At 42.9% G+C, this 11,635-nt stretch overlaps 2 protein-coding genes and 1 non-coding gene across 7 annotated transcripts; 2 read left to right on the top strand and 1 right to left on the bottom strand.

Annotated features, from left to right (window-relative positions):
• Nucleotides 1-60: 60 nt before the first annotated feature.
• LOC108879329 (uncharacterized) lies at nt 61-9,175 on the top strand. 5 transcript variants are annotated; one of them, XM_018670570.2, is made up of 12 exons: nt 61-127; nt 1,407-1,497; nt 1,904-2,049; nt 2,298-2,382; nt 2,533-2,651; nt 3,384-3,543; nt 3,638-3,789; nt 4,267-4,953; nt 8,397-8,454; nt 8,528-8,640; nt 8,733-8,844; nt 8,926-9,175. In XM_018670570.2, the coding sequence occupies exons 1-11, from the start codon at nt 113-115 to the stop codon at nt 8,805-8,807; spliced, it is 1,701 nt and encodes a 566-aa protein (XP_018526086.1). In that variant the 5' UTR covers nt 61-112; the 3' UTR covers nt 8,808-8,844; nt 8,926-9,175. The 5 variants fall into 5 exon arrangements, with proteins under 5 accessions (XP_018526086.1, XP_050925092.1, XP_018526087.1 ...); XM_051069135.1 differs by lacking the exon at nt 61-127 and adding an exon at nt 954-1,062 and having other exon boundaries at nt 1,407-1,488; nt 8,926-9,174; XM_018670571.2 differs by lacking the exon at nt 61-127 and adding an exon at nt 955-1,062 and having other exon boundaries at nt 8,926-9,174.
• trnad-guc (transfer RNA aspartic acid (anticodon GUC)) lies at nt 819-890 on the top strand. The gene has a single exon. It is a non-coding gene; the product is annotated as a tRNA-Asp (tRNA).
• LOC127142136 (E3 ubiquitin-protein ligase TRIM39-like) lies at nt 4,960-7,545 on the bottom strand. Its single transcript, XM_051069137.1, has one exon. It carries the CDS (start codon nt 6,987-6,989, stop codon nt 5,610-5,612), a length of 1,380 nt encoding a protein of 459 aa, XP_050925094.1. The 5' UTR covers nt 6,990-7,545; the 3' UTR covers nt 4,960-5,609.
• Nucleotides 9,176-11,635: the final 2,460 nt, after the last annotated feature.

Below are 11,635 nucleotides of genomic sequence, written 5' to 3'. Positions count from 1 at the left end.
TTTGGGTGGGGGAGGGGTGGAAGGACTCTCATGTACACACATATAAATGGTGAAATAATTCACCTTTAATAACTAATAACTGTTTCCTGGACTGACTCGGGCTCCACCTGTGATGGAGGCAGGTCAGGTAGGAAGGGCTGGAACAGGAGCAGATTTTCACAATAAGATGAGATTTTACAGGATGATTGTGACTCATTGAACTGATTGTAGTTGTAGTTGTATGTATAGTGATATCAGACAGACAGTCAATCAGAAATCAAAACAGAAGATTTGAGTTTTCCATTTCCACTTATACTTTTTTGTTATACTGTTTGATAACAGATCAAATTTGCAAGCTAACACTTTGTTATATTTCATGACTTTAAAGTCCATGAAAGGACAGTTTACGGCGTGTTCTCGATTAAAGTACATGGCAGTAGTTTCCATAGTGTAGTAACTGGGTAGCAACACAAACTTTTCACTGTGAATCTTACAAATTTGTAAACGTATCAAACCAGAAATTATCAAGCATTTTAGATGTGGTCACGTGATTATTCTCACCTCTCCTTTTTAGTATAGTGGACAGTATCTGTCTGTGATGCTTAAGCCTGGGGTTCAGTTCCCCAGCAGGGAGTTATAGCAGTAGTTATGACTTTCATTGGAAGTAATTTTCTCTCACATTTCACATGTCAAATGGACACATTTTCCTGTATTTTAAAAACTTTGAAGTAATCTTCAGTATGCTCTAAAATGTGTCAAATTTTTATCACCTGCAGTTGACACAAAGTTTCAACAATCCGCTCGACAGTTGGATGTGGTCAGGTGCTAGTCCTCACCTCTCCTCGTTAGTATAGTGGACAGTATCTCCGCCTGTCACGCGGAAGACCGGGGTTCGATTCCCCGACGGGGAGTCTTTTCTATCGCCGACTTTCTCGTTGCCCTGAAGGCAATATGTGGTCACGTTATCCGACAGCCCGTAAACGCAGCACGAAAGCTGCGCAGTCCTACGTACGTTGCGTCTTTGTCACGTGACTGCGTCAACAGAAACAAACATGGCGCCGCGAAATTGAGCAAAACTCTGCCGTGAGTGTTTTTAAACTAAATGTTGTTTGTTTTATTGGTGTTTTCGTCAGCTGCTCAACTCGTAAACAAACAAACAAACGATGTTTGTTCAAGTTAAACGGTTGTTTAAACAGCAGAGCGAAAAGACGAGTTTTATTGACAGTTTTTAGTGTCTCGTCTTCAGTTTGTTTCCATATGAACCGATGATGTTTTCGCGGTGTTCAGGCTAATTTCTTAACTTTAACAGAAGATACTTCTCAGTGAGTGACTCTTTAATTTCGAGCTGGACTCTTTAAAGTGTGATTTTAATGTGATTTCAGTCGCTCTGTGCCTCTGACTCTGCTCTTTGAAAACTTTCAACACAGACGTCCGTTTGTTTTGAGGTCCACTCTCGAGACGCCGGACAGATGAGAGGAAGAGGAGCACAGCCTTCATCATCATCTTCAGGTAAACCAGGTAAATACAGCTGAGAGAGGTGGAGGCAGGTGAGCTCTCAGGAGATGTTTAATTAGTGTGAAGTGTAAGGAGTTAGTGGTCTTTTAAACCGTGTTATTGAAGCTGTGATTTAACAGTGATTTTTTAAATTTAAAGTGAGTTGTTTTTATTTATTTAAAGCAGAACAAACAGAAAAACTGATGCCACTTCTTACTGCTACAACTTAAAATATTTCAGTGTCTACATAAAGGTTTAGTAGGATCCTCTCAGTGTCCGTTTATTAGGAACATTTAGGCAAAGTTAATGCAGCTTTTGTGTCACAGAGGTTTGTGACGCTGTTGAACTGTGTGAAATCAGTGAGTAACTGCTGTATCACATGGTTTTTAAATGTGACACTTGAATCTCAGTGTGTTTCTGTTGGTTGAAGTCACTCAGGATCAGACCAGGATGGCTCTGAGGAAGCAAACAGCCAAGGATGTGAGTGACGTTCCCTCTGAGAGCCGACAGATCGACGAGGACACGCAGGAGGACGAAGCCATTGACGACGCAGACGCCAAGGTAGAGAGCTGTGAGGTAAATACAGACGTCTGAAGACCCGTCACTCTGGTGGGGTAATGAAAGCTGCATCTCTTAGACTTGTAGCTCAGGGATTTGTCTCTATCTTTTATTTTTTATTCACAGTCCAACCAGTTTTTCCCTGATAATATGAAAATAGTTTGTAGCGTTCTCCACAAATGTTTTTTGTTAACATACGTTTTTTGCAAACAGGTGAAAACAAAGGTTTTTTGTTAATAACGGTATCAAATCTTAACTTCTTCCAGGACGAGCTCTCATCATCTCTTCTGTCGCCGGCATCAGCGAGACAAAAACGCATGAGAGAGAGGGAAAACAAATCAAAAACCAAAGGTACGAGGGAATCAGAATGATTTCAAAACATTAACTTTGACTTTTCTTGTTTTTATTTTATGCAGCGTAAATGTTGTTGGAAACAGTGTCCATGTAACTAGACAAAGAGTTTGACTTTTGACGGAGTGACGTTGTGTCTGTTGTTTCCAGAGATGACAGAGGAGGAGATGATGGACCTGGCCTTACGTCTGAGTGAACAGGAAGCCAGTAACACGGCGCTCAGGCTGCAGCAGGAAGAGGAGGCCATGATGAAAGCCATCCAGGAGAGCGTGAGTCAGTTTATTAGGGACACCGAGGTAAAACAAACACAGTCTGAAGCCCAGTTTGGATTGAATTTAACTTCTCTGTAAGAGATGAAGAGTGAAACGCAGCAGAACAGTGACACCTAGTGGTTTGTAGGAGTAATAGCAGCCGACAAAACAACATTTAACAGGATCAACCTACAAACAAGATTGATCAAAACAACAGCATCCAAAATGGTACCAGTCAGAACTTATCTTCAAATGTAATTATGGCTGTTTTATTTATTTATTTCTCTTTTTCTTGATTGTTTTTTTGTTGTTTGGACATAAAACATCACAAAACTGTGACAGTTTCCTAAAGCTCAAAGTGTCATCGTCAAAACCCAAAGATGCTGCGTTTACTGTCATAGAAAACATAGGAGAATTGAAAATATTGGGTCGTCAACGCCTTGAAGGAATTTCTTCACATTTGGTTCAGACGTTCACTCGGACTCACAGAACTGACAAGAATTTTGGTGTTCAGAGGTCAAAGGTCAACGTCACTGTGACCTCACAAGACACATTTCTGCCCATGACTCAAGGATTCAAACACTAATTATGACAGAATTGAAGACAAATGTCGAACAGGGTAAAATGAGGAAGCGATGACGTTTTATATCCAAATGGTCAAACCTCTTTCTCAGCTACTCTCCTCTCTCCCTGCTCGAGTTACATGTGAGTCGTCATCCTTTGCGTGGTTTTCTTCTTCTTCTCTCGTAGATGGTCGGCCAGACGCAGCAGTGCCCGCCGTCCCAAAGTCAAAGCCTCCTCGCCGAAGCCTCGCTCAGGCTCTGCCCTCGACGGAAACTCCTGTACTCAAACGGGAAGAGGACGTCGGCCGTGGATCAGGGAGCGTCGGAGGAGACAGACCTGAACCGAGGTGAGTCGCTGCAGACCCCTGAACGTCCTGCGAGGCTTGGTGGGTAGATTTAAAGCAGGAAACATCCACTGTTACATTTGTGTTTTATTCCCAGACGTGAAAGGAACTGGAAGTGAAAATAACAACAGGAATAAAAAGCGGAGAAGGAAAGAAGGAAGTCCTCTGCTGGAGATGCCGGACTTGTCTCAGACTCAGGCTTCACCCTGCAGCTCAGAGTCAGAGTTAGTGCTGCTGGACTCTCCACAGGTTTGTCAGAAAACATCTCTCACTCTTTATCTCCTTTAAAACTAACAGACATCATCATTTATTAATCTGCTGCTGTGTTTTATTATCAGTCACTTAATTGTTAATCTATTAAACTATTTTTCCTCTGTAATTGTTAGTCTCAAGTGTCCATATTATTATTATACACACAATATATAAAGTAGCAACTAATGATTATTTTCATCATTTTATTGCCAATAAAATACCAGCAAATAGTAAAATTAATTTAAAACACAAAAATATTCAGTTTATTCTCATGTGTAATAAAGAAAAACATCAAATCTTTGTGTTTGAGAAGCTGGAAAAGTGAATTTTTTGCTTTAAAAGGATTATTAAAAGGATTATTATTTGAGCAGAATAGTTGCTAATTTAAGATTTTTGATCAACAACTAATTAAACTGCTGAGTTGTTGCAGCTCTGCATGTTTACTACATGACCTTTGTTTTCTCTCTGAATCAGAGCTCCGATTCGACTCAGATCGACGACTGTCAGCTCCGTAAATCCCCCGTCTTCCCGTTGACCGGCTGCAGAGCCGAGGTCCACGTCCCCCGGTTGAACCAAGGCCTTCTGGAAACCTGCAGAACCTCAGGGTTTGTGTTGTGCTCTCAGGACAGTCAGACCTCGACCCAGAAGCCACTGCCTGCTCAGCCCAAGAGCCCGACGTTTCCCAAAAGCTCCGGTCACCTCACAGCGTGTCCTAAAAGTCCTGACTTCTCAGAGACCGATCAGGGCGACGATGCAGAGACACAGCTGAGTCCTGAGTATCTTAAAAGTCCCGTATTCGGCCGGAGTACTCGGTCTGAGACGTCTCCAAGTGCCTGCAAACCGCAAGTCTGCAACACAACCTGTGAAAACTCAGGGTTCACGTTCACCTCTCAGGAGAGTTTAACCTCCACCATCAGGTCCACGTCCTGTCGGCCCAAGAGCCCGGTGTTCCCGAGAAGCCCCAGTCGTCCTGAGGACCCCCTTCCTCCGTCAGTCCGCAAAAGCTCTGTACTCCCAAAGACTGACCGAGGACCAACTGGGGAGAGTCAGGGTCGCTCTGCCAGCCCGGTGTTTGGCAGGACAGGACGACAACTGAAGACTCATCTCAACAAGGAGAAGGTTCCCGCCGCCATCAGGGATCCTGCTCAGAGTCTGACACAGGTGAGTTAAGGAAGCATCTGGATCCTTTACTCAAGTACTAATAACTCACTGTTAAAATAAAAGTCCTGCTTTGGAAATAGGCATGGTAACTCTCAGTTACTGATTTCAAGGTATAGTAGTAGGTTTGAAAAAGTCAAGGCTTCAAAACCACTAGCATTTTCCATTATACCATTCCTACAGAGAAAAAATTCAAGGTGTTGCTGTCTTGAAATGAACGTATGGAACAGCTACGAGAGTTAGCATGTCTAGCATCAGTGAAATAAACACAACAGACTTTCTACTGAGATAGATGATAATTAACTAGCTGACATCAGCTTGTTTCCTCACTAACGTTACACACATACCGACCCATGCCTGATTGAAAACATTACTTAACTAAAAATATAGAAGTGTAAATTGAGTTAAAAGCGAAAGTAGTCAAAGCAGGCATAATGAAGCATTTTTAACATTGTAGCTGACTATTTTATACACAGCCACGCCTCCACGAATGAAAATCATGATGGATCAATCTGCTAAAATGTGGCACAAAACTCAATTACTCTGAATTCACAGGCTAATTATCTACAACTGGTTGGTGGAGGCGTACAGCCACAAGGTGGTACATCTAATTTTATTTTTCTCTGGCTGAGAAAAGTAAATGGATGTAATCATCATCATCATCTCAATGTGAATGAAGGTCTCAGTGGTGAAATCTTCAGTGGGGAAGACGTGTCAACATATGGAAACAGCTTCTCAGTGAAGGTGTGTGTGAAGGAGTGAATGTGTGTGTCAGTATCAGGATCAGAGAACGACAGTTTTCCTCCGTCCCAGTCCAGATTCAGTCTGATCCTCTGGAACTTCCTCTTCACTGGGAGAATAATGGATGGAGCCGATGGTGATACTGCTGAGTATTTACCTCCGCAGAACCTTATTTTCCATATTCCAGACCAGATGACTCCCTTCCTCTGGACAGACTCTGCTAACACACCCAGTCTCCAGTCTGTATTGTCTCCAACCTCGACGTCCCAGCTGTGAGTCCCTGAGTTAAACCCCTCAGAGCCCAGGACAGACCAGTTAGAATCAAACCTCTCTGGATTGTCAGGAAGCTGTTGTTTCTCTCCTCGTCTCAGACTGGTCAGATCCTCAGACAGGATCAGTCCTGGACCAGCAGTGTTTGGATCCAGAACCACAGGACTGTAGGAGACCATGTCCTTCATCTTGTTCCAGATGTTGAAGGTCAGGTTGCCCAGGTGTTTGGCCTGGTCTATCAGAGCTCCTGAGAGCAGCTGGTGATCCTCCAGCAGGGGGCGCTGCTGGACTCTTTCCACTGCAGCCTTGTAGTTGTTGAGGAATGAGACGTCTTCAGCTCTCAGCTCGTCCTCTGTGGCTCTGACTGTGTGTGAAAGAGCTGCTATCTCTCTGCTCAGAGCCTCCATCTTCTCCTTCATCATCTGACTCTTCTGCTCCTCTTCCTCCCTCAGTGCAGCCATCCTGGCCTCCTCTTCCTCTTCTAGAAACTGGTGAAGCTTCTTAAACTGCTCCTTAATCTGCCTCTCTGTGTGTCGGGCCTGGACCTTAATGTGTCCTGCTGTTTGATCAAACTTCACTTTAACTCGTTCAAAATCCTTTAACTTCTTCTTTAAGGGCTCCAGAGTTTCCTGAAGTTCCTTCTTGTGTTGTCGTGCAGCTTCATCGATGGGTCTGAAGCTGTGTTTGTTGTGATTTTCTGAATCTCTGCAGACGACACACACTGGCTGCTGATGGTCCAGACAGAAGAGTTTGAGTTTCTCAGAGTGCAGACTGCAGAGAGCCTCTGAAGATCTCTGATCTCTCTCCTGTAAGAAGGACTCACACTGGTTCTTTAACTCGAAGTTAGGAGGTGGTATTTCCATTGAAGATCTTCTCTTACAAACTGGACACTCGTGGGTTTTTTCCTCTCTCCACCAGCTCTGCAGACAGTCTTTACAGAAGCTGTGGCTGCATGACAGGATGACAGGATCTTTAAAGATGTCATGACAGACCGGACAGCAGAGTTCCTCCTTTAATCTGGAAGCCATTTAGTCTCACAGCAGGCAGACAGGAAACCAGTCAGTCACGCCCTGCTCCCTGAGAGTTTACTTTCACTTTGAGTCTTTGTTCTTGTAAAACTGTGTGGAGTTAGCAGCAGGTTGAAGTTGTAGTATTTCCAGTATTCCCAGTTCTTCCCTCCTGTAGCTGTCCTCCGTGGTTTTTGACTATAGGTAAACCTTCGTCTTGTCTTGTCTCTCAGCGCGTCTCTGTCTCTTCTCAGTGACACAGAATAAATTCTCTGTTTCCTGGTTTGTCTGGGGTGAGTCAGGCTGAGGGAGGAGTTTCTTTCAGAGCAGGAACGCAGAGATTGTGAAATAGCTCTTCTGTTCTGTTACCTGTTCAGTTTGCATTTAAATGATAAATGTGTAAAACTAGACTTAAAAATTAAAAGATCATTAAATCGAATTTATACTTCCTTCTCTTCCTCAGGTCTTAAAATCATGAATTCCTTGAAATTTTGCTCAAACATTCACTTCAGTTTCAAAGAGAAACTGATTAGTAATCTGGAAGCCATTCAGTCTCACAGCAGGCAGACAGGAAACCAGTCCGTCTTTCCCTGCTCCCTGAGAGTCTTCTAAAAGTGGTGGTATTCAGCAGAAGCAGTGGTTTAGTCTGTAGTTGGATTTTAACGTCTCCGACTCTTCTCACTGATGCAGAACAAATCTTCTGTTTCCTTGTTTACCTCAGGTGAGTCAGGCTGAGGGCGAAGTCTCTTTCACAGCAGGAACACACGGGATTGGATGGTTTTCCTATCTGCAGTCGGAATAAAAGTCTATACCCTCTTGTTATCAAATATCACGTCCTCGAATGCTAAACAGTGCACCTTTAGTAAACAGTGCATTTCACAGTGTTCATAACAGTTACTCCGTAGGTCTGGCTCTGATTCAATACTGCACACAGGTTCACCTGGACTCACAGATGAACTGATTTATTGTGGTCAAGGGTCACTATGACTGAAGGTTTGGCCGTAACTCAAGAATTCACACGCTGATTAACTACAACTGGACTGGTTGGTGGAGACATACATCAGTGTTTATGTGTGTTTTAAAAGATTTTTCTGTGATAGTGAAGAATGGATCATGTGGATTCAAACATCCTTTCATTTCAATAGAGCGTGATGACATTTTGGTGCATTAATATAACAGAGTGGCAGGACATCGACCTCTGACGAGGAACTGGAGCTACGTCTGTTGTGAAGAAGTGGTTTGGTTTTAAGAAGTCAGACCTCCAGCTGAAGGCGGCAACACAACCAGTTTGTTTCTCCCGCCTGAAGTAAAACCACAGATTCGGCTTCTGACGCCTGAGTTTTCATTTTGAATATAAGTATAGTATATATATCCAGACACTCTGTAAATTCCTTCTCGTTTCTTTTCTCTTTCTTCTTTTGAACGTAGGACAACAAGATCGATCGCAATCAAGTCAGCAGCCTCAACAAGACTAATACGTCGTCAGGTAAAGTCAAACATCACATGCTCTGCTTTGACGGTGAGACTCTGACATTTCTGACATTGCTCTCTGGTTTTAGATGACGATGTACAGGAGCTGAACGCGACATCTAAAGACTGTAACTCTTTAGAGGAGAAGGAGCTGACCAGTGATATGACGCTGCTCTGGTCGGACGAGGACGAGGACGTCACGGTACAGGGGCTTTCTCACCGTCACAACATCAGCTCATAAACCTGTTAAACTTATCACTCTGTTTTTATCGTTCCTCTCTCCGTCTGTTGCAGCCGGTGGGTTCTCCGAGCCCGGTCTTTCCAGAGGAGAGACCCGTCCATCAGGCGACAGTCGGGCTGCATCTTTGAATCATGTAACAGCAGCTTCTCCAGGGACGAACTGCAGGTATAGAAAACACCAAGGTTATGATAAAGATCAGTTTGTTTATCACACATCAGGCTGATCATCTGCTCCAACTCTGTCCAGCCTCAGGTGCGTCTCACGCCGGAGTCTCAGCACGTTAAACAACCGGAGCCCAAACAAAGACGTCTCGCCCGGACCTTCTTCCTCTTCTGCGTCTACCTGTGGACAGCAGCATCAGGGGCGGTGAGAAGGGCGGTGGACCCACCTGGGGAACCTGCAGGCGGGCCAATGGTCCACTACTACTGGGGGGTTCCCTTCTGTCCACGAGGCCTGGACCCAGATGCCTACACACAGGTGATCGATAATGTGTCGACGTCAAACTGAGTTCTTAATCTCTCCCATCAGTTTATCTGGTCATTCAGACTTTCTCTCGTCTCTACTCTCAGGTGATCCTGGCTCAGGATGGACGTGTACAACAAGAGTCTGAAGCAGGCTCAGAGGTGTCTGCTGAGGAAGGCTGAGTGGGGGGAGGCCATCCTGCCCAACCAGAGGTACGATAGTGACTTTAACCTGGGCACTGAGCATCTGACTGGAAGAAATACGCCGTAAACCTGACATTGTGCACTGTATGATGCTTAGAGTGTTGAGAGTTGGACCTCACAATATATATATATATATAGATATAGATATATATATAGATATATATATCTATATATATATATATCTTCAGAGATTACCTGAAGAGACAGAAGAAAATAAACCTAACGTTTAGTCACATTACCAATCAATCTCTCCCTTGTTCAATCGCTCATTACTCCCTGTACAATAGATGATAGTTTACTTAAAAGTGGGCAATATATTGAGATTTCACACGCGGAAGAATCACAGTCATAGAGCTGCACAAGGCTCATATAAATGTCATGCACTGAGTTGCATTTGGCAGCTGTTTAATTAATAATTAATAGCTGTTTTCAACTTGCATCAAAACCCTAACATGTACGCACATAAAAAAGTTTGATTAGAAGAGTCGACTTCTCATGTCAGATTATCAAAGCTTATCAATCCTTCACATTTTTCAGTCCTAAATATAAATAGAACTGTTTTTAATAAGCTTGAACTTCTGTAACTTAACCAATATAAATATGTGCTGATAGGGGAAACCACTTCCATGTGTCATTAAAACAGTTTCCACGATGGCTTGGACCTAAAATTCACCAAGAGAAGATGCTGTTGTGCCTAATGTTTGAAATCACATCACTGAACAAGAACACTTTTTTTCCCCTAGAAATCTCCTTCACTTGAATCTCCTGGCTGAATCACCTGAACACCACGTTCCTCGAAGGTAAAACTCTTCTTCTTTGAGTCCAGTTCAAGAGGAAATGCAGAAAAGGGTTCACTCACTTTTTCTTGCCACTGATGTTGATAGTACTTTACTGTTTTCTAGTAAGTCTGAGTCTTTGGCTTTACATAAGTCTGCTTCATTTTGTCATTTTCCAGTTTGAACTCACTGTAGACTCAGAAACCGTGAACACCGGCTTCATCCTTTAGTGTAGCAGTACCATCTTTTTGCCACTAGTGTCAGTAGTGAGCCGGGTTACATACAGCTGCCTGACAATAAATTCTGAATACAGAGTTTGGTTGGAGTTCACCCGACCCGGTTTAACTCTGAAATAAAAGCCGTCACTTCAGAACAGAAATGAACGTGTAGATGTGTGAAACTCATTTTCAGACGTGGTCTCCGACTCAGAGGCAAAAAACTGTGTGACGCAGACGAGGAAGAAGAGGAGAGAGGATGGAGAGGAAGAGCAAGAAGAGAGAGAGAAAGAGAAGGAAAAAGAAGAGGAGAATAATGAGGAAGGAGAGATACAGGTGGATACCGACGACTGTGAGGTTTGTCCAGGTACTGAAGCATCTTACTTTCTAATATTTGTTTTATTATTTAATTCTACTTCTCATTAATCATGTGTTAAAGGACCAGGACACTTTAATACACTGTTACGGCAATTTAGAGTTTTGTTTTTTATTTCAACAGAGGTTTCCTACTTTTTACTCCAGGTAGTCTTTTATTACATTTCCCAGAATGCCCTGCACCGGCTCCGTCAGATGAACTTTAACACAGTTAACTCTACAAAACTGGATGTTATCACTTCATATATCTGTTACTTTAAGCTAATGTTTATAATATTGATAATAATGATAATATATTCATTATTGGCATCCAGTGTGGAGGCAGCGACTGAAGATTATAATTTAAATCTTCAGATTCTCAACAAGTGATGACACATTACTAAAGACAACCGATCTTAGGTGGTCCTCTGCTTTTAATAACAGAAACTCAACTGAGCAACAATGACGACGACGACACGCAAGATCTGACGATGGCCGTCGACGCCGGAGTCGTGGTGAGTTTTTTAAAATACTAAGAGGTGTTGAAGTGATGAAGAAATTGGCCATGGTAATTATGACGTCTATTACCCAGTCGCTTTTTTGTGAGGGAACCAGGCTGATGCTAACTTCAGGGTTGGACTACAGAAACACATCATCCCTGCAGGACTCTTATCAGATCAGATTTTGTTTTTTGGCGGATACCTGATATTAAAGGTCTCAGATCAGGGTGACATTTTATAGAAAAACATGTTTTTTAATAGGAACAGATGCAGTATAGAGGGGCCTTTGAAATGAGACATAAAGCATGTTCTCAGTCGAAGTTAAATCATCGTTCACTAATGATGAATCAGTAGTTAAAATGATATTAACTGCGCCGTCATCAGCTCTAAATAAACTCATAAATATTTCTTCATTCTTTGTTATTACGATGGTGATTTACAGTCTG

The sequence above is a fragment of the Lates calcarifer genome, unplaced genomic scaffold, assembly GCF_001640805.2.
Source record: "Lates calcarifer isolate ASB-BC8 unplaced genomic scaffold, TLL_Latcal_v3 _unitig_630_quiver_968, whole genome shotgun sequence".
In the NCBI taxonomy this organism is placed as follows: domain Eukaryota; kingdom Metazoa; phylum Chordata; class Actinopteri; family Centropomidae; genus Lates; species Lates calcarifer.
This window is presented reverse-complemented; position numbering and strand designations above follow the sequence as displayed.

Coding starts and splice junctions, on each gene's coding strand:
- LOC127142136 (XM_051069137.1), bottom strand. CDS start 6,989: ATGGCTTCCAGATTAAAGGAGGAACTCTGCTGTCCGGTCTGTCATGAC.
- LOC108879329 (XM_018670570.2), top strand. Junction 2,050..2,297: donor CCAAGGTAGAGAGCTGTGAG/GTAAATACAGAC, acceptor AACTTCTTCCAG/GACGAGCTCTCATCATCTCT. Junction 8,641..8,732: donor ACGAGGACGAGGACGTCACG/GTACAGGGGCTT, acceptor CGTCTGTTGCAG/CCGGTGGGTTCTCCGAGCCC.